At 37.6% G+C, this 23044-nt stretch overlaps 1 protein-coding gene across 2 annotated transcripts; it reads right to left on the bottom strand.

Annotated features, from left to right (window-relative positions):
• Positions 1 to 3326: 3326 nt before the first annotated feature.
• On the bottom strand, positions 3327 to 21808 carry LOC129088892 (macrophage mannose receptor 1-like). 2 transcript variants are annotated; one of them, XM_054596147.1, is made up of 31 exons: positions 21614 to 21808; positions 21014 to 21370; positions 20717 to 20887; positions 20041 to 20196; positions 19768 to 19878; positions 19359 to 19496; positions 19065 to 19244; positions 17270 to 17424; positions 16806 to 16919; positions 16283 to 16398; positions 16002 to 16150; positions 15712 to 15911; positions 15113 to 15234; positions 14876 to 14948; positions 14294 to 14447; positions 14175 to 14213; positions 13373 to 13536; positions 13192 to 13253; positions 11957 to 12057; positions 11678 to 11820; positions 11411 to 11516; positions 9142 to 9263; positions 7956 to 8024; positions 7548 to 7650; positions 7024 to 7253; positions 6525 to 6690; positions 6097 to 6267; positions 5879 to 5995; positions 4041 to 4199; positions 3844 to 3870; positions 3327 to 3752 (listed from the first exon to the last, which is right to left on the bottom strand). In XM_054596147.1, exons 1-31 carry the CDS (start codon positions 21804 to 21806, stop codon positions 3511 to 3513), a joined length of 4410 nt encoding a protein of 1469 aa, XP_054452122.1. In that variant the 5' UTR covers positions 21807 to 21808; the 3' UTR covers positions 3327 to 3510. The 2 variants fall into 2 exon arrangements, with proteins under 2 accessions (XP_054452122.1, XP_054452123.1); XM_054596148.1 differs by lacking the exons at positions 11411 to 11516; positions 11678 to 11820.
• Positions 21809 to 23044: the final 1236 nt, after the last annotated feature.

Here is a 23044-nt window from a genome sequence, read left to right as displayed (position 1 = left end):
AAAAACGTGTCTTTAGAGGTTAGATTCCTGCAGTGTATATGGGTCAATCATCACTGTAAAGTACAAGTATTCTTCAGGACTTCATTTTGACAAATATGCATTCTAAAATCATTAAAATGTAAAACAAAGAATGTGTTATTTGACATTTTATTCGGAGATGTCAGCACCTCCCTCACTTATTACGCTCCAGAATTAACGTGTAGCATACACCACTTTAATGTTGCAGCTGGTTTAAGTGTGGCACATTTGTATTTCTTTATATAAGCTACTGCCGATTAACTTGTGAATTTTCCCTTGTGGATATATAGAGTCTTAATCCATAATAAAACATCATCATTTATTTTATTGATTACATTTTGTATTACTAATCTGAATCTGGAAAGTAATTAGTAAGTATATGTAATGTAGTTAAAAGTAGGCTATAAAACCTTTGCCTATAATATGTAGCAGAGTTAAAGTATAAAGTAGCAGAAATAGTATAACTACACTAGAATTGTACTTAAGTAGTCCTACAGAAACCTGAGTGTGTATTAAGCAAACTTCTAACTTTCTTCCAGCAAGCAAATAGTCTTAGCGTATTTGCAAAATCTTGAATTATTCCCTCAGTTCAATATTTTCCTCAATACATGTCAAGAAAGTCAAGTAAAAGACCCTCGTTAATGCGTTGCTATGGCAATGCCTTCCCCACTTCTCACTGGGTTTCCTTAGCTAAATGTTTGAAACTCCCTATTAGGATTTCATTAAACTTCAATGTACCAACACATTGGCAACTAAGAAGATCTTAGCTATATATTAATGAGAATAAATATGAAACTAAATTTGAATCATATCTTCTAAACTGAAATTGACATCAAACACTATTACTAAGCTTGTTCACAAGATACTTATCTATAGAGGGCTAACATTTCTTTCTACAATCAACACTTGAAATGATGAAGGCACTTGCAAATGACAAGGGAGTACAAAATGTCAACCATACTTTGGTGTTTCATTTTTTACCTCTTTACTTAAGATTTCATTAAACATTTTTTTTTTCTTTTTACAAAAAGTACCAAAACACTGGCAACAAGGAAGATCTTGGGTAGATAATAATGAGAATAAATATGAAACAAAATTTAAATCATACCCAAGAAATCTGGTTTGAATTGAAATCAAACACTTTTACAAAGCTTGTTTACAAGACGTTTATCTATAGAGGGAACCATAAAGGGGGCTGCACGGTGGTGTAGTGGTTAGCACTGTCGCCTCACAGCAAGAGGGTTCAATTCCCGGGCCAGACAACCTTTGCATGTTCTCCCCGTGTCAGTGTGGGTTCTCTCCGGGTTCTCTGGCTTCCTCCCACAGTCCAAAGACATGCAGGTTAGGTTCATTGATGACTCTGAAATTGCCCATCGGTGTGAATGTGAGTGTGAATGGTTGTCTGTCTCTATGTGTCAGCCCTGTGATAGGCTGGCGACCTGTCCAGGTGAACCCTGCCTTCGCCCATTGACAGCTGGGATCGGCTCCAGCACCCCCGCGACCCTTAACTGGATAAGCGGTTACGGAAGATGGATGGATGGATGGATGGATGGATGGATGGGAACCATAAAGTGCATCTTTGGATGGCTGGGAAAAACAACACTGAATGGAAATACATTTATTGATTGTTGACTGTGCGTGACCTGTGAAAGGTCTGTTGGTTGCTTGTGAGTAGTGAAGATAGTAAAGCTGTGTTGAGAGTAAAAAGCTTTATCAAGTGACCAGAACGTTGTAGCTTATTTTATTTTATTTGAGTAGAATTTCCCCCCCAACCTAAAAGTGGCCATTTCACAGTAGTTTATGAAACAGATTTCTTTGTGCATAAATATATATATATATATATATATATATATATATATATATATATCATTACATTTGTGACTGGTATCAGGCAATTCACGTTAATCTGATATAATTTAATTCAGACGTGTGCCTTTATTTAAAGTGACATGGCAATATTAAATCCAAGCTAGTAAGATTGCTGTTTTGACATTTACTTAAAAGGGACCAAGGTTTCTATTTAGACATGAGACAGGCAACAGGCATTTGCCATCAGATCAAGCCTGTATGTAAAGAGATGCATGTATGAAAGGGGCCTGCAGTGAAAAAGGCCTTTTATACAATAAAATGTTGCATTGGTTCCTTATGTTATGCTGTGAATGTTGAATTACATGATATCAATGCAGGGTCAGTTTGAAGTTGGAACTGTTGTTGTTGCATAGTAGCACTGCAGTGCAGTTTTTAATTGTGTTTTGACTTTTTGTATTCATTAGTATACATGGGGAAAGTTTGGGTCCATGATTCTTTGGCATTTAGTACTCCACTCAAAATTATACTTGTCACTAGAGCTGCCGTGATTAGTAGACATACTCAATGACATTGACGCTGAAAATGCAACGACATCAATACTTTCAATAAATGCAATTTCTTTCTTAATCTTTTGTCCTTGAACTGTTATATTTTATGTGTACAGCCAAACATTTGTCTGCTTGCTTCCTCAGAAATGCCATTGAATAAGTGTACTGTAAGAATATTTCGAGTATATTTTGATACTCTATTATAAAACTTTTGGTTAAGATTTCCGGGACAGTGTATTTTGTTTTGTTTTGTGCCGGATTATACAACACAAAGCCTTTGGTTTGGCAAAATAAACAAACATTTTATTTTAAATTAGATTTTGTTGGAGGATAGTTAATCGTTTAATTTAATCAGTAAAATAGTTGACACAATTATCAATAGAAAATAAATCGTTAGTGGCATACCCTAATTGCCACTTAGATGTGTTTCCAGCAACTACTGTGCCCTTAACTAAAATGGCATTATGTGTAAAAATTAATGGTGAGGGTGTTGAGAGAATTTCTGAAATAAAACACAAAACAAGTATACTCATGGTCTTAATTTAGTCTTAATTTAGAAATATGCACACAAAGTTGGAGTATTTAGCAAGCTAAAAAGCTAGCTACATATTTTTGCCTCCAAAAAAGAGCCAGAAGGAAAGTGAATATTGGACTTGCCGGATAACCAGAAACACGACTTCAAAGAATTACTAACACACACTCTCCATGGTAACTTAATGTGGTGATGATGTCACTGTTGTGTTTTGATCTTGTCTTGCTTGTTCTGGACATCAAGAAGAAAACTGAATAACTGTTTTAAATGTGATTACACATTAACATCGCCATTTACTAGCAGCCCCTTGGTAGGTTTAGATGTATCCACTCCCTGATAGTGTTGTCCTTAAACTGTTCCTCCAGGTTATTTTATTTAGTCTCAGTTAACTTAACTTAAAAATGAATTCAACAGATTAATCAAGGTTCAATGTTTATTTTACATGTAGAACTTGGAGAATTATCAGTAACCACAACCATTAGATTAATGTAAAGGACATAAAAGTACAATATTTTTGTCTAAAATGCTTATAAAAAACTTTAATTGTTTTAGAAAAGGAAAGCTTCACTGAATTCAATCAAATAGATTCTGCTGGTATTTCCATCACACAGCTCTATCAGGCCCAGGGTTCTCCTCCTCTGCATTTGCTACCAGTTTATTGGGGTCGACCACATCATTGAAGGTTGGATTGTCAAAAGTAGATAACTTTTCAGGGATAGGTAAACGGCGTCCAGACTTCTTGAAGAGAAACAAGGCGATGACTGTTCCTATGGCAATCAAAGTAATGACCAGCACACCTGCCAAAATGTTGTGGCTATGGCTTTGAGGGTCCACCGTAGGATTTACTGTACAGATCCAGCAAGTAGATGATGAGTCAGAAGAACAAATTTATAATTATTATTAGTCAAATTAAAAGGATAAAGAGATGTAACTTACCAGATGTCTGTGGAGCTCGTCTTAATACTAGAAAGATAACAAACATGAACAAAAAAAACTTGGCAAAAGGTGTATCATTGCATTATACTTTAAATATCTAAATCAATTTATGAATGTATTTTTTATTTATCACTATATGTTACACATTTCTGTTATTGTTAAACAGTGCTTTCATTAAAAAAGTATGATGATCTCACTTTTAGGTGTTTTGCAAATGTATCCTTTTAAATACCAGTTGCTCCCTGTCATCCATTTCCCATCTGAAACTCTAATCGATCCATAACCGGTGCCATCTTTTTGACCTCTATTCCAGTTAGTGTAGTCCACGGCAGTTTTATCCAACCACTGCCAAATGCCTGAGGACAAACAGAAATCAATTTTTTTTCCTTCCTTTTTTTCCCTTTTTTTTTCTCCTGATAAAGTATTTTTTTATGTCTTACTGAATTTCAGTTCAATGGAAATGGAAATGATTTTTCAACATATAAGTTTTACAAATGTGCTTGTATAACCTAACATTTCCTTTATTCTGTTTATTGTGTACTGACCCCAAAGCCACAATAATTAGCCACTTGGGGCCAGCTGAACAAATTGAGAACATGATATCATGTTTACAAATTATTTTGGGGGAAAACACTTTAGCAGACAGCTAACAGCAATCATAGAGCAGCATTAGCATTTGTAGGTGTGTTTCTGGCTACCTGGTGAATGCCAAACATAACGTTCAGTCTCCTTTTAGCCATGTGACCCAGGGAAACGTATAACTTCTTTAGCTGCTTATTGGAATACGTCACCCTTAACATTTCCATTTGTGTGTCAATTACTCAGTGCATGTCACCTTGAATTATTGAAGAAAAAGTCGTTTTTCTCGCATGCTTCCACAGTGAAGAAACTGAGTAGATCCTTGATGAATTGAAGTAAATGAAGGCCAGGTTTAGCAACAGTAAAACTATATCAAAACATGACTTTCCAAACTCTCATACAACTCATGTAGTATAATCCAAGTCTCATTTATCCAGTTGTATACGCAGTGCTTCCCAAACACATGCATTATGCCAACACAGGACTTTAACCTAGGAGACAGCTGTTTGTGTCCCCTGTGGAACCAACAACCAACATTGTTTGTCTTTGTGTTCCTAACCTTTAGTTTCACTTTCACTTTTCAAAAGTTTTTAACTTAACCCAAATCATGAACTTTTCCTTCACTTATTTAAGTGTTTTTGTTTGAATTCACAACGTTTACCAAATGTTCACTTCAAGGAGCATCAGAGTTTAATGCGCTGAGCTACCCAGTGCGTTAGAAAGTGATGCCAAGACGTCCTGATAAAGTGCCAGTATGTGACGAGTTGGGAAAAAGAACGAGTTGACTGATCATACGACTGGTTATGAGAGTTTTTGAACAAATGTTTTGATGTAGTTTTGCTGGCGTTAAACCTGGCCTCCATTTACTTCAACTTATCAAGGATCCGATGTGTTTTCAGATTCTCCGTTCACTGTTGAAGCATGCCAAAGTTTTCTTCAAGAATTCAAGGTAGACTCGGTGACTAATTGATACACAATTGTCATTTGTTTCAGAGCTTCTGTTTTACAAAGATCATTTTGCTTCTTAATGTCAAAATAATAGTGTGGTATATTTTCTGGTCTTGCACAATACAGCGAAGGACCCAAGTGTTTTTGTCTTACATAGGATACAGGAAGCAGATGGACAGGATACCAGGGGCCAAATGTGATTAAGTGTGTAGAATGACGGAGCCACATACATTGTCTTGACTTCCCCCCCAAATGTGATGAACATGTACCCTATATAAGGAGGTGTAAGAGCCCGAAAGGCAGGGACTCTCAGATTCGACTCGAGACCTCCGGGCGCTCTAGACGTCCGTCATGACATGTGTTGCTTGTTTGTAATAAACTTTATTATACCAGCAAGAACAGTGTCCGCGGAGCATCCTTTCTCATCACTTCAACAGCACTGTCGCATGAAAGATACGACAATAGTTTAATGTTTGTTTTAGTGAAAGATCAGACATCGTTACTGTACCTCTGTGAGTTTTATACAAGCCAATCCAGAATGAGAGTTCGTTGTCTTGAAATATTTCAATATTGCTTTGAATGAATGCTTGCTCAGACGGATCTTCAATGCTGGCAAGATTTCCACCTTCACAAACAACCACACATAAAACAGTAGGTGTTTAGTTGAAGCTAAACACAATTGAGTGATTAAGAATATGTACTAGTCCATCCATAGTAACCACTCACCATTTCTTACACAGTTAACAGATGCATCTGGCCACTCCATCCTTGCTATGAAAAATAAGTAACAATAACCCCTAAATGGTAGCCATTGATTGTCATGGATTGAGTGTCTGGGTGTTTCTCGGTCGTCAGGGCAAAATCCTGGAAAAGAACTTGACTCGGTTGGTGCCACATCTGTGAATGAGAGAGACATTCATGATAGTTGAATCAACTAATTACTGTATAGTGCCTGCTTTTCGAATTGAATATGCTGAAGTAAGCACCTATTTGACAATCGTAGAGCGAGAGAACAATGTCACATCAAAAATCAAATACAATGATAATGATTGTTACCATGTGCCAAACAGATAAAGGCAGGATAAATGTGGACAATACAGGGTCAAATTAAGGATGGGTCACACAAGAATTTATTAAAATAACATGAGTCTTACCTGTAGACTTCATGCAAATGCTATTCATGGTCTGATTGCAGTCAGCAGTCTTCCATGTTCCGTCTACATCCACGAACACGCAAGGTCGGTATGTGTTTGGTTCCTGTCTACCCCAATTGGTTACGGTGATGTGCCAGCCATCAATATATCTGAAATAACCGCCAGTCTGAAAGCAAAGATCAGCATAATATGATCATTTTTTCAACAAAATCTGTAATTATTGTTATTTTTTAAGCAAATTGGGAACTCCCCTCCCCTTTCTTGCACTTAGCTGTTTGCAACACTCCTGAAAAAGTCTGTTAAATGTTTACTAATCTGAAAATATAAGTACATCAATGCTGCTTTATCAGGATTGAATGCTACATCATGGACAAACGTGTGGAAAACATTAAGCTTCATAAACGCCATCAATAATATAAATTGAGTTGAGTATTTGTTATAAAAAAACACAACATAATTTTGAGGATCTTCAGTTTAAAAGAGGCTTTCTGTCATATACCTCCATTTCGTTAAGTCCAATCCACACAGGACTTTTGACAGTCAAAGCCAGCAGCTCAGCATAGTTCAGTGACCACTGGTTTCGTAGGCTAGCCAGTTTGGCACCTTCACTTTCACAGTGCTTTTGGGCTGCATCCCAGTTCATTTGTTGAGAAACAAGCTTGATAGAGTCATTAAATATTTTGACATAGTCGGTCGCTGTTGATTCAGGGGAGTCTGGTAGAGAAGGATCTGTTAAGAGTGACAAGTTAGACAAAGTTAGTTCAGTTTTTTCTTTAAACTCAGTCACTCATCCCATTTAAAAAAATTGACCTGTTTGAATATGGCTGTGTTTGTACAGTTGAAATGCTAATTATGATCATTGGGGAGCTTTGATAACAAAACTGCAGACTGCTGATGGTGTTATGTTCTGTCAATTAGGGAAATACAGAATATATAGAATATCTGATAAAAGTAATATAACAATAGTAATCATTCTAAGCCATAGGAAATGCAATCAAGAGAAACGGCAGAGAATAGGCTCACCAACATTTCGAAGACAGACATATCCATTGGTGTCATTGCAGGACTGAGCGAACCATTTCCCAATACCAAAGTTGGGATTGCTAGTCATCAATACACATACTTTCTGGTGAAACACAGCATTAGTGAGGTAAAGAGTAATCTATGGTAAGATCCATGGCACTGATAGCATGTTTTTGTTCCCACAAAAAATGATTCACAAAATACTATTAGCCACGAGGCAGCCCTAATGTAAGTGCATAGTATGTTAATCACAACCAAGAGCAAAATCAATGAGATAGCAGGGCACCCAATTCTTTCTATACTGTATTCTGTACTTCTTAAATGATATATAAGGGTATTTATTTTATTTATTTAGACATACATAAATATTTTTACAAAATAACGGTAATTGAAGTGAAGTTTTATTACCTCATTACGCAGTGGTGAAAAAAACAAGTAATGATCTGAATCATATTCATCATGGAAGTATCTCGGCCCCTGGAATGGAAACAAACAATGTGTCAGAAATGTTTAGCAATACACCCAAAAACTTATTACAAACAATGCAGGTGCAGATCACAACACTGAATAAAGGTTGTGTGTACTTGAGGCATAACCTCATTGGTTTAGGCTCTAAGTTTACAAAGTTTTGCATTTAAAGTTTTAACATGTTAAAGGTATAATATGCAGCATTTTCCTAAAAATATTTAAATAATCCCACTTAATCCTCACTAATGCCCAACTAGAGGAATGTGGCAGTGTCCGTATCTACAGGGACCCTGCCATCTGCCTGTCTTTTCTCTTTTCTTATTATTTTGCTGTGTTTGGGACGTTTCTCGGCCTCAACAAAGAGCTTTTTGGCCCAACATGGGTGTGTAAACCTAAACCAGTTATATCCCCCTCGCCATCTGATACCAAGGCACCCTTATGCTGGGTATGCTTTGGTGCGTGGCTACTTTGTGTTTGACAGGCCGCTACCACAGCGTTGTCCGCTGTTTTTCGTCTAATGCTGTGTCCACACTATGAAGGACACAGCAACAGACTACAAGTCATTTTCAATGGAAGCCTGTGAGATTAAGCTACCAACTGGATAAGCTACTAAATTGACGCTACATGACGGGGTTGATGCGCTAAAAATCCAAGTTGAGCTGGTTTAAATCTTTTCAGCACTCAAATGCAACCTGAAGCATTTAAAATTTAAAAAATGCCGTTGCCATGTTCCCAGTCTAATTAAATGAGATAACTATATCAACGAGCGCTTGAGCAACACATCAAGGGTGACTCAATGACAATGTAGCTGGCCACACTGGCCGATTTTTTGCCTTTGACACTCGCAGTGTGACCGTACCATTTCAACTGTAACAAAATAAGTTTTCAGTTCATGAAAGTTGATTGTAACATTTTGGTTGTCTAAAAATGTCTTATTCAGCGCTCATTTGTACTCCACACCGACCATGCTACATAGTATAACTTTAACTATACCCCAAAAAAAGGGTCCTCAATCACTCTGATTGGAGGATGGCGACGCTTCAACAATAGAGAAATAGTCAAATTTTTATGAAAAACGGTTATTTGAAAAAATAATAATACTTGCAGGTATTCTTTTTCCACTTACAGGTTTTCCCCAATTGCCGTATCTCAATCGTTTGCCATCAGTCCAGAGATATGAAGGGCCACGAAACCTATACAAACCAATCCACAGGTCTTTTGCAGGTGCCAATTCAGCATTCAAAAACACTGAAAATTGAACACATATTGATCACATCATTTAACCATTTGTGGCCACCAGTCAAAATAAATAATAACTAAATCAATAAAAAATAAACAAAATATTCCTACAACGCTCTTGATCAGTGTGTGGGTCTCCTTTAACAACAACAAAAGAAAGCAGGAAAACTTCCCTGAATGGCCACTGGTTACATTTTAAAACTTGTTAGTACCAGCCATCGTTGTGAGTCTTGCTCATGCCCTCTGACCTTATGTTTGGACTAGACTTTGTTGCATAGTTCTTTTATGGAGAATTTTGTGTTTTGTGTATTCTTTTTTGTTTGTTCCTTTGTTTCATGTTTTTCAGGTTTCGTGTTTCCTGCTTAAAGAGGTAAAAAATGAAACACCAAAGTATGGTTTACATGTTGTACTACCTTGTCATTTGCAAGTGCCTTCATTATTTCAAGTGTTGGTAATAATAGATGTTATACTTCTTTCCTGCTTTTTTAAGGTAACCCCTCAGTTAGTTGTGTCTTCAGTTAAGTTGGTTAGTTATGTGCCTGTAGCATTTCTTTCTGTTCCCTGCCTGTTATGTTGGACTCCAGTTTGTAAGCTTTTTTAAAATTAAATTATTGCCTAGTTTCTGCGGCTTCCTCGTTTAATCTCTGCGTTCGGGTCCATCCCCTACTGCCTGCTCTCCAACCTTGACAGTGTGGAGCTCTTATAATTGACAAAGAAGTTGGTGGTCTGGCAGGTGGCTCAAGCCAGCTTAGTTTGGTTCACTATATGATGCAGCATTCCAGCTGGAGTCTGCTAGCAGGGCTGGTTAGCCGATCATTTTTCTGTGGTATGTGCGCCACTGTGGCATTACTCAAAACTAACGGGCACCGGTTCGTTACATTGAGAGTGTTCAACCTAGTGAATTAGCCTTATGATATTTTGACTTAGTGGAAGTCTTTTGTTTTTCCATGAGCAATTGCCCATGTTCTAACAATGTACAAATCAAAACTTGAAAATCAAAGTTCCAAATCAAAACAGTGCCATTTGAAAAATTTTCTCTGACATTCTCAATGTGTATTTTGGGCATTTACCAAGACTATTAAAATAAAAAAAAGGCTTGTATTGTGTCTTACTGACTAGTTAATTCTAGTCACACAGGTGCAAAACATTATGTTCATGTACAGTATTTGTTTTTATTAGCTGTAGACTTGCAATAAATCTATTAAACGTGCATTCTTTAGAATGGCCAGCAGGGGGCGAATCCTCTGGTTGCAAATAGAAGTAAATTATTATGGATTGTTAATTAGAAAGTGATCCTCCTTCTCACTTGATTTATTACCCCAATAAACATTGGAAAACCTGACTTTATGGTCGCAATCGCTAGTTTCAAGTCTTCCTCAATACAGCATGATTCCCATTCTGTAAATTATGATGCGATTTTGATTAAAAGTGACCATAAAGCAGGGTATGCTTTAGGGCTGACAACCTTGTGATTGACAGGTCGCTACTGCTACCAGTCACTTATCCGCAGTTCAAATATGGTCACTATCGGTCACTGGTTGCTAATAGTCAAGACTTCAACAGCCGTAGTCCAAGATGGCGACGGCTATAGAGTTGGTTTTGTGTGTCCTGGTCACACTTCTATGACATGGACGAAATATTCTGATTAATTATCGTGTAAAACCGCAAAACCATGATGTTTATTTTGACAGTAAACCTAAAATTTAATTTTGTATTCGGACATCCTGGGTTTTACAAGCTAGCTTGGCTACTAGTGAATTGTTACAACAAGCCAAACCAAAAGCTATCTGTATGTAGTCTAACTGTTCACTAACTGTTAACTAACTGTTTAGCTTAATTTGCCTCCTGTATCTTAGAATCTGGTTAATTCTTGTAAAAGCAGCCCATTCTCTCTCTACCAGCGGTACCTGCATGCACTGACTCATCAGCAGAGGGAGGAGGACAGGTGGAATGACTGATACTGACTGATGCCAGTGTTTTTCAGGAATGTTATTTATTGTATTGTCATGTGACACTAGATTATAGACTTGTTTCTAGCAATATATTATTGAGTTCAACATTCTTATTGTCAGTTAAAGGTTAATTGTCAACATCCCTATCCAATGTGCATGGTATGCATTTGTCTGAAATATAAAAAAAACCAACATAAAACACACATTGCACTTGTCTCGACAGAATTGAAGCCAGAGTTCCTCCCATTGCTCTGCATTGTGTCCTTGCTCCATGCCACGTCTCCTTCTGGTTATTAATGATGCTGTAACACTATATTGGAAAAAGCAACAGCTTTGTGTGATATCTCAAAAGAGCAGTTCATTTACTATCCACAAATAGATCAATGCTTTGTCAGATTGAGGGCCTTTTTTCATTCAACATTAGCTGTATCCCAAGGCTGCCAACTATACAAAATGAAAGTGACCTCTGACCTTTGAGTCAAATTGTTTCCAGTTTTGTGGACAGCCACCTTTTGGAGGAACTGTTGGTGCTATGGTGGCGTTGGCAGGTGGTGAGCCACTGCGTTTACAAATGGAGTAGTACTCATATCCACAATTATAAACATGCCAGAACCCTGTAAACCAATCCAAAATAAAAATAGATTGGGGAAAAAATGCACATTTAAATTTACAATCAAATCTCAGACTAGTTCTTTATTTAATTCATTATATGAAATGCTAGTGAAGATTAGTCAATTTTAATTTACTCACCCGTATATGCTTCCATGACAGCACAATTCTCATCATTGCGTAGGAAAAGAGGTTGATTTTCATCCCACCTTTGAAACACCACTGGAGAACCATCCATCCAACTTTTTGGAGCACAATAAAATCAGTTCAAAATTTAAAAGACACATCCATGGCACACTCTTACTTTCTTTTCCATGTTGTTTTTATAAGTGATTTGTTTTGAAACCGAATAGTTTTTTTCGGTCAAAAACAATGGTAAAGACCAGCAATGTCATTGTCGGGCATTATGACATTTACAATATCCAGGTGAGAGACATCCTAGATGTTGGATTACGGGCAAGCGGTCTTGAGTCAGCACTTCATAATTTGCGAGCTATACATTTTCCATGATTGTCAAAGCAGACAGTAAAAGAAAGGGAAATTACATTGTAAGCAGTAAGGACGAGTGGGCGAACCACATGGAACATTACGTATTCCAACAAATCTATTATCCATTTGGTCAATCTTGCATTGTACGTTTTTATAAATATAATAAATATTCTTATATTGAAAAATCTTGAATAAACTCTTTTTCAAATCCAGTATAATCCACCAGATTTTGTTCAAATAAATCATTTTACTGTTTTATAAATAAAGCTGCATTAAAAACTACTTTATATTAACTCTTATCTTCTTATGTAATTCCTATTTCGAGTATGTGTAATGGGACAGAGGTTGGCAGATAATTGCAAACCAACAGAACTACCTAGGGGAATGCAGGGTTACACCTAAAACATTTAATTTACGACGACATCACCTACTGGAGATTCATTTTGTTTACCTATCTAATTCTATAGAGTGTTTAGTGCTGCTTATATGCTACCACACTCGATCGTAGACAATACAGAATTAAAGCATATAGTATGTTATATGTTCACATGTGCAATATTCCTGTATTTAAGTGTCTTAACTGTTAAAGTAATTATTATGGCCAGTGAGCAACTGTTGAATGTTAATAATTTTCCAAATAAATGAAATAATACATTTTGTATGCATGTTCTTTGTTTTCCCCATTGTACCGAAAACATACCAAACAGTGAACCAACATATAAACATTAACCTGAGAATTCTGTGTTCTGTTTCACCCCTACCCTTACCTAGGCCATTCCAAAAATGTTCCAATGAAATTACATCCAGCCAAAATCATTATTCAATGGATCACATTATCTACATGTCACATAGTTTTAAACATTTCTTTCACTTTAACTTTAACTCACTCGTATGTTTTATCGAGATCTACGTTCAAGCCAATCCAGTAAGACCCAGAACGTCTGGACACCTGCACACAAACAGACAGAGGTACACAGTGTAGCGGTACCTACATTGCAGTATGTTCTGATCTTAAATGCCATGGCCAATGAGTAATGTCAGCAATGAAGAATAAATGTAACTCCTCACCTGTTTCCATAAAAAGACCCTTTCAGCTTCACTGTTGATAACTACCAAGTCACTATGCTTCTGTAGGCAGAAGCTACGAGCTTCTTCCATGGCCATTGACTGTTTGTTAAAGTAATACCGAGCCCCATTCCATTCTAGCCACCCATCTGAGGTCCGATTGTAGTCTGAAAAAACATGTCAGAAAAATGAAATATATTAAAGTACATGTGCAGGTTCAGATTTATGTTGCTGTCTTGCCATGCAAGCAGCATGGCTGTATGGATTGAAAAGACATTCATGGTTCCCAAAGTTTGAACTGATTTTGGTAATCCTCCGACATGTTCACCAGTGCCGCCAGCAGGACAAAGTTTTCACTTGTCCTGGGAAATATCTCAAATTTCTACTTTGTGGATTGAAACGGCACTTCCAGTTGATGTATCATATTGACTTTTGGGATCTCCAGACTTTTGCTCTTGTACCACCATGAAGCTCACCATTGTGGCCTTGAGTGAAATAACTCAGCAACTGTTATGCTTACCAGGAAATTAGCTGCAGATCTTCATGTTCTCACGACATGTTTGCATTTTAATGTTAGTATTTAATACAGATTCACAGCCGCTGGCATGACTGTGTGCTTGTTCTTGGAGTATGAAGTTTGATGTTTAAATGTAGAAATGTATAGCCACAATTACCAAGGAGGATTAACCCACAGAGAAGTAACCGCAGCAGCAGATTTAAAGGATACAATAGCAAATAAGGTTTGGGCTAAAGGGGTATTTCCTATGTTTTCTATGTGGTTGCATAGGAAAAATGGCCCACTTACCAGGAGCGACAGGGTCTGGAGTCGGATTTGGAGTCACTCCTGTAATGACATAAATAGTATGAAATTATACTTCTAACTTGGGCTCTGGAGTCATAGTAGACAACGCTGACCCATTCTACCTGCACGAATCTGGCACAGCCAACTGTGGTATTTTTCGCATTGCACATCGTTCCAAGACCCACTCATACGCTCGTGAGTCATCCAGAATTCAGTGCAAGATTCCACATTGTTTTTATTGTTTGGCTCTCCATCATCCCAGTCTTGGAACTGCAGCTGTAAACAAAATTTAACAAAAAAACACATTTTAATTCATAATTTTATATAGTGCTGCAGGGATGATGTATTTTTTTTAGGTCAACATCGCACCAGTTTCCTCGACAAAAAGCCAATGGGATTTGTAATTGGATTTTTAAATTGTTGCCGAAAATAAGCTCTGTGGCAAACGCAGGTTTATGATACTTACACAGTTTCGCTAGCACATTACATATAAGAGAAGTAAAAGCTTCAAGTTCACAAGAGACATATTTTATATCTCAGAACAAAATGTTAAAATATCTTAAGCTTGTGTTAACCACAAACCTTATTTCTGCCATCTAACCAAAACCCATTCAAAAAAAACATTGGCTTTGAGACACGGGAACTGGAAGTGCAAAAATGCTCACTCATTTTAAGTTTTTTTAAGTAGAAACCTGTTAACTTACTGGCGATCCATCGCTCCATACATAACCGGTGCCTGAGTCAGGGGCACTTAGCCCAATCCAGGCTTTTTGGTTGCTATGATGGACAAGGATTATATTATATGATTGGTGTATTGATGATATATGTAAAAACACGTGAGGTACTGTTCCATGTTCTGCTGGACACTAGCCAACCTTCATCTTATGCTGCAACCAGTTTTGTATTTTCTCAATTTTGATATGTGACAGGTCATACTGTACTTGTTTGGAAGCGTTCGTAGCTCGTCAGCACTGTGGATGCTGATCAGGTCTCCTCCAATGGCCTTGCAGAAATCTCTTGCCTCATACCAGGTCCTCGATATTGAGTGTAGTTGTGAAAAATGCTTAATCAGATGACAAAGTGGTTTAAAATGTTTTGGTAGTGTGACTTTCAACATGAAACAGTATTTTAATGTCTTTGCATTCTTTGTATATGTAAATTTATAAGTCATAGCACACAGCGCCGCTCTTACATACACAAACACATACATTTTTGGGGTAGGCAAAAACATCTATAAAATGCAAAAGAAAGACCAAAGAGACACCAATCAGCCTTAGTAATTACATCAGATTTATATTCGCATTTTGTTACTTTTTTAACAATGTCGTGAGGCATAGGAAAATAAAGGGAAGAGAGAGACTAAATGCAGCGCCAAATTTATAACTGGCGTTGCATAGTTGAATATCTTTCTGTTATCGTGGGTACGTGAAGACCATTATCGTGGCCAACCAATATCATTAAAACGATAACCTTCTCATATTGCCCAAGGCTGAAGCCTACCTCAAAACCCAAACACTTTTTTTTGTTTTAAATGGCTCACCTTATAACAATCGTTTCTTAATCCAATTGGCTTCCAACCGATTGCACACATGGTAGGGTGAAAACTGGTTGGTGCAGTTGTTAAAACTACCCCCTCTACCAGGTGTTTACAGACGTATTTCTCCTTATTGGTACAGCGCAGCACATCCCAAAGGCCTGCCAGAAAACCTGTTGTCATGGCAACACAGCCCTGTCGGTGACCTTGCATTGTCAAGGGAGAAATGGTGAAATGTCAATTGTGATACCTCTTTTGGACACATCTTACAGATGGAGTTGAACTTTTTTCCATACCTGGCATTTTAGCGTTCCAGTGAGTAAAACTCACTGATTCTCTGTTGGTCCACGCAAATCGAGCAATGTTTTTCTGATTTGAGAGGCCTAACCAGAAGTATTTGTCTGGTCTCAACCCCACCAAGCTGACAAGGAAAGCATTGTCCACCCTAGGAATAATTACAAAATTAGGAGCGTGGGATCGCTTTTTCTGTTTGAATTCCTTCCGTAAATGTCAATGTATTTGAGCCCATGAAATGTTGTGTTGATCGGAACATTTGCAGAAAAAGAAAGGTTCTTACCTATTTGAAACATCAGCTAAGTAAGAATCTGAGCTCTTGCAGTCCTCTTTGGCTTCATTAAAAGTTTTGGTCTGTATCCCTATAAAGTAGCAGTAAGAGCCATGTCTTTTCCATCCCTGGATTGTTGGAGGGGAAAAAAGTGAATTAGAAATTTATTTATTTTTAATCTTTTTTTTCAAATCCATTTTTAGAGGGAGAAAAAGCAGAGAGCAAGATCTCAGCCAACTTTCACCATGGCTGTCTCATTTTTCAATAACTTTTCAAACCTATGCCATATCAATCACTACAATCACAAACATTATACATGTAAAACTAGTATAAAGTATTATAAAGTTAGACATTTTGTTTAATGCTGCAGTTATGGATTTTTAAAAGAAACTTTTGTTCGACCACTTGGGGAAACATGCCTAAACACATACAGCCTTTCATATAATTATAACATAGTAAGTAGGGACATTAGCATTCATTTCATACCAAGCAATAAAGAGATTTTATTGATTCAAAATAAATAAACTTAACACACAGTTTTGCAGCCTACATCCTGTTGCACTTCATCTCCAGTGGGTTTTGAGGCACTCATCTTCATACAAATGGAGCCATGTTTCTCCTCACACACACGGTCAGCCCAGTTCCCATTCTGCAACAAAGTACCGTCAAATGTGAATGTGGAGACTGGATCTACTGAAAGGTACTAGTCAATGCAAGGGGGAATCAAATGTCAATAAACTCACTAGTCTTAAAACTACAAACATTTTAAATAATACTGTAAACACAGACATACAGGTGACAATGTATCAATTGAACACATGTTTAATTAATTAAACACAAAAGCTTATTTTGCAGCTTGACATCAGGCGGCAAAATAAGCTTTTTTGCTGCCTGATAAATCCTGTTAAAGAGCATCATTTGATTGTGCTTTCTCAAATGTATGTTATGTGCATAAACACAAAGGTGATATGTGCACCATACCCACATGATGTTTCTTACCTCTCCCATGATGACAACACAGTCCTTTATATCAGAGGAGGCAGCAGGTTTCCCATATTCCCAGCTAGTGAAACGGACAGTAGAGTGGTCAATCCAGTCAAACAGCCCCTCTGTCTTCCTGTCATTAAGTCCAATCCAAAGCTCATCCGTGGATACTGCAGAGATGGACAATTGAAATGATTTTCTGTAAACTATTTGCAATTAACTTAATCAGGGTTCCCATGTATCCTGGAAAACCTGGAAAAATGTTGACAAATTTCCCAGTCACTGAAAACACATGGAAAATGATAGAAAAAGTCAAATGTCCATGAAAATTTGTGTTGTCTATTTATCAGAGTTTCCCAAAATGATTAACTTTGCTATTTGAAAGGGATAAACTATGTTCAGGATCTTAAAAATGTTTATATGATAACTATGAAGAGTACTCTGAATAGGCTGCTCCTAGTTATGTTGTTGAAACGCCGTGAACACACTGCCACATGGTAGCACATGCAGGTTGGATGACATAACATTGCTTTCTTCCGAACCTGTTTTAAAAGGTTGACTAACTTTAAATTGGTTAGCATGTTTGGTTCAGTTGCTAAAGTTTGACAAAGCTAGCTTGTTTTGCCTGTGAAGGTTTAAGGTTTGTAATTCAACTCTGGTTAGGAGCAATGATTTCAAATGTGTTTTGGGCATTGATGGGACATGAGTGGGACAATAATGAACGGGAAGTAGGGGATAAAACAATGAATGGAAGCCCAACTGTATGTGAGTTAAACAACTGCTAAATACTGGCTAACTGTACCTGTTTACTTTCCTAGCATTGTCTCTTAAAACCCAATGCTGCATTGTTTAGTTAAAATAGACCATAAAATGACATTAAATGTTTAACTTTTTGTCTTTTTTTTAGCGTAAGCCCATTGTGGGTGTGATTGATTTGTTAAATTGTCCAATGTTAATAGTAAAGAGGCTTAAGTATCAAACGTCAGTGGCAGTTAATAATCCGAGCAACCACAACTGTTACGTTGAATCTTACATTTAGGTAGCCTATGTAAAGTTTTAGTCGAGATTTGTCAGTAGGCAAAATTGTAGGCTTCTATTTGTGTTATTGGTGTTTAGGCAGCAGTGATTAAGTGTTATTCATAAGAAAAAAAGGGATTCATTAGCGTGACCCCTGTCTTGCATACCAGATAGATCATCACTGAAAATGTCCTGGAAAATGACCATTAGAAAAGAGTGTGAACCCTGTTAACATGTTAGTAAGGACCTACATAAGGGAATTAATTCTGACTCAACAACGTCAGGACGTCAGGAGGAGAATCACAATGCTGATGGGGATCCGTGACAAAGCGTCACGCAAATGAGGCGAATTTCACATATTTGCGTCGTTCACCTGAATTGCCTCATTCCCGCTGCCCGGTCCCCTACATCCTGTTCCCCCTCAAGTCAACACTGTTAGGTCTGTCAGCACTGTTGCTGTTGTTTGCACTGTTTGTGCTGTTAGAACCATTAGCTGCCAGCCGCCGGATGAGCAGTTGCCATGTTGAAAGCCGTGTGGAAGCAATAGATATGCTCTGAATTTTGTATTGAGCATTTTTAACATTTGGATAAAAAGTGTATAGATGCTACATAACAAAGACATTGCCATGCATTTATTGGGAAGTGCAGCTTTTTAGACCATCGGATATATAACTGAACTGATCATGAAAAAAAACTGTGACAGGATCTGTCATCTTCTTCTCAGCACATGACAATGAATGATTGTTGGTTGTACATTCTTAATTCACACTCTTATTTTTTTATTTTCACGTACTGTATCCAAGTTGAGAGATGACAAAGCTTTGGTCCTCCACATTGCTGATGGAGACCAGGTCCCCTCCTTCATTACGACACTCTCTCTGAGCGTCAGACCATGTTTTCTCAGTACGATTGAGGTGGAAGCAGTGGCCAGTGTAGTAAATCCAAGGTCTTGAACAAAATCCTGTCACACCATCTGATCATGAAAAGACCAAATACATACTGACTGAGTGACGGAAACAGTATACAGTGTAGCTATACTCTTCTGAAGGGATTAGTACGGTACAAAAGAATAGATATTTGTCTTTACCTTGTGCAGGCAGTACTTCGGCCGCTTCACTGTAGCAGATGTACCCAAGTTTCTTGCTGCAAGGGGAACTTTGCCAGGAGTACTGAACAGCGGGATCAACAATTGCACAGTTGTGTCCCGAAATAGGAAGTGGATGTCCTTGAAAAAGATAATGGTTGTACTTGACATTGTTGGTTTTGCAAACGGCATCATATCAGCTCTCAGATTTGTCTCAGTGTTATATTCTTGCAAAAAACACCCACGTAAAAAAAAGTGTCATGTTTACTTTCCAGTTTTTTTAAAGATCGAACAGTACAACAGATTATATTTTTTTTAAACAGATATTTTTTGGCCAATCAAATAATAATATTACTTATTGATTAATATATAACCACTTAAATATAACAGATTTGAAAAAAGGAAAAACTACCTGAGTCCCATTTCAGGTAGCGGTAAGGCCTCCCATTGGACCATTTCCAGCCATGTTCTGGATTCAGGACCAGCCCAGTCCAAAGCTTATTGCCCTCTGTACCTAGTAGTGCTGTTGGGAGAATGTTGACCAAAACTGACAATATATCGAGTCTGTCCCTATGTCACTGATTGTTAGTAGGGCTCAAAGTTCCTGATTATTTTGACAACGTAATAGTTTCCATTCCAAATACTCCCATTTATCAAAACATTAAGTATGACCGTGTCACCGTACCTGTGACGTAAGCCTGCTGGTGAGGATCGGTGATGCTGAGCAGGGAGGCGCCCTGCTGTTTGCAGCTGGCTTCAGCCTCATTCCAAGTCAGAGCTGACTGTGTGTTGAGCTGGTAATATGCTCCTGTTGTTGGGTGTATAGTCCAGCCTTCTTTGGCTATGAACAAACAAACAATTAATGTTTTGTTTGCTTCAAAGTATGACTGTAACCTAAGGCTGTATATTTTTGTTTTCATTAAATGATGGGGGTTGACTTAACTTTAATCTGGTGGTAGGCCCTAGATGAAATAAGGTGCTGTGGGAATTAATCACGCCATACACCTCGTGACAGTGTTGCCAACTTGGTCATCTTCTCGCTAGATTTTGCAACTTGTAAGACCCCTTTAGAAACTACAATTTTGTTTTTAAAACATAGCAACTATTAGGGCAAACCTTAACGCCTCTCCACATGAAGAGTGATATGTCTCTATGGGAAGTCAGTTGAGTAAAGCTTGACTTTTGATTTTCTTTTTAAGTTCATTTTTAAAAGAAAATCTTGTGTATATGTAATTAGTGATGTTGCTACACTGGCCTTTCATGACTCACCTATTTTTTAATTGGTATACGCTAGCATTGTAAATATAGCCTTATCCCACTGCAGTATTAAAAGAACATACATTTTTAAAGGCAGTACTCACAAGTACTTGGGCAATAACCCCAGCGTTCACTTTGATATTTTGTTTCAACCGCACACCAAAGAGGCGTTTCTGTTGAGTCGACCATAGTGCAGTCTGAGTACCACTGGTCTCCGTACTGGAAGGGAAACATGCATGGCAGTCCAGCGGCATTTCCACCAATTGCATAGAGTTCTAAGAGGTGATGAGGACAAAGCAAAGATAGTTTCAGAACATTTGTATCTGTTGTATCTATTTTTGTGTTTGAAATTCGATGAAAATGGTGCAAGTCCTTCAAAACAACACTGTTTTATACCGTACCTCTGTATGTTCTTGCACAAGCACCGTTGGATGTCCCTGAAATTGTGAGGTGGTTATTGGGCCCAATGGTTTTGGAGAGGACTGCTGTGGTATCTGCAGTGAGCTCAATGTAAAGCTCTTGGTCTTTGAGGGCGAGCACTGTTTGATTCTTGCATTCCCACTTTTGGAGGTCGCTGTGTTCGTCACAATCGTAGAGGTTTATTTCACTTCCCACACTTTTCCCCTGGACTCCCAGGCACTTCTTCCTTTCTGGAACCAGAAGTCGATCACTAGTTGTCCAGCGTAGGTCGTTGCAGTTGTTGTTTGTTTTAACCAAACAAAAACCAGTGTCCTTGTTAGTTAGTTGAAATGGTGAATCTGTTGAGAAAGAATTATGCACTTTGAATGTTTATTGCAGAAAAAAATGGAATTGAGTTTTGATACCCCAAATCTGCAAAATATAAATACAAAAGTAAAACCGCAATTGAACTGTAGCAAGAGGCAAATAATTAATTTTACACAGGTGACACACTGACACATGGTAAATGACACAACAATCTCACATTAAGAGAAGGGTACATTTCTCACAAACTCCCAAAGATAAAAGTTGGAATACTGTACCATCTGAAGCCAAACATTGTAGTGTTTTGATGAGGAGCACAAAGGCTGAACAAGTTATCTTCATTGTTGGTATTTGTCTGAAATGTCCCACAGCTGAAGACTTTATCCATGCATTTCTCGCAAGAGATGCAAGAGCTGTGTGATGATTGTGGAAAGGCAATCTTGACAGAACTGTCACATCCCATCTCGTCATGTCCTCAGGACTTAATTTTTTTGGTCTAGTATCAGACTTTTTTTTTATTTTTCTTCTTTGCACATTTAACTGTTTCATTACTAGTTCCTAGAACACGTTAGTACGTTGATGTGTCATTTGCCATTGCATAATAAACATCAGAAAATGTGAAAAACAAGAAGTGCTAAGATCATGCTGCAGTAACTGACTGAGAAGCATGGTTCACAGAGATTGTAGAGAACATTTACAGAACAGTTGGCCGTTTGGAGGAAGATTTGTGTAATATTTACAACAAAGAAGTTTTTATAATCCTGACTTTCTGTCTTTTTTATGTGAAATGGTGGACCTTCTCAAGAATAAATCAGTTACTCATTAGTATTTTCGTCAAATGGTTTGTTTCATAACGGTTTACTGTAGTATACTTCTCAGCAGACACAACTCAGTAATACTAATATGGTTTGAATAAAGGACTGAAGCCAGGCTTATAGTCAATAACAATAGCGCAGTTTGACTAGGCAAACAAACCCAGAAGGCTAATGCTATGTTCACACCAAAAGCGAAGCGAATATTCGCGACGCGTCCTCTCGTCAGTTTACTCGATGGTCCATTTGTGTTTATGCTAGAAAAATCATACTTATATTTTGAGTTTCTACTAGAACATACATGCTTCAGTGTGGAAAAAAACCTCTTACGGTCTTCCTAAATGTAACTGAATTACTACGGAATTTCTATTGCTTTTGAAGTATTACTATAGCACTTAGACCAGCTTAATAATAAAGAGTGACATCAAAATCTCACTTTTTACAATGTCTGACTTTTAATTGTGCTCAATGGCGCCCTAAACTTGCTACCATGATTCTTCAGAACTGCTTGTCAGATGATCCAATAGCCTCCAAAACCCCCTCCAACCACACTTTTCCAATGTTGGATTATGGAGGGACTGTGGGCGACCAATTTATGCAACTTTCATGTGGGAGAACTGAAAACATTACTGTACAATTAATCCAGGCAGCAATTATTTTCTTATTATTATATTGCTGCAAGTCTGCCAACATCCTTAACCCTTGGCTTGCAGAAGCAGCAGAGGAAGTAGCCTCTCATATGTTGCCATAAGTGAGAGAAAATGTTTGAATTAAAGACTTGATTTGTTGCTGTAATACTAACTTAAAGAAATACTACACCCACAAAATGACCATTTGAATAGCAATAACTCATCCCGAGTTACATTGAGTTCTTGAAAACTTATGATCCTTATGAAG

Source organism: Anoplopoma fimbria, chromosome 3, assembly GCF_027596085.1.
Source record: "Anoplopoma fimbria isolate UVic2021 breed Golden Eagle Sablefish chromosome 3, Afim_UVic_2022, whole genome shotgun sequence".
NCBI lineage: Eukaryota > Metazoa > Chordata > Actinopteri > Perciformes > Anoplopomatidae > Anoplopoma > Anoplopoma fimbria.
The sequence above is the reverse complement of the archived record's forward strand: the minus strand, read 5'-3'. Positions and strand labels throughout refer to the sequence as shown.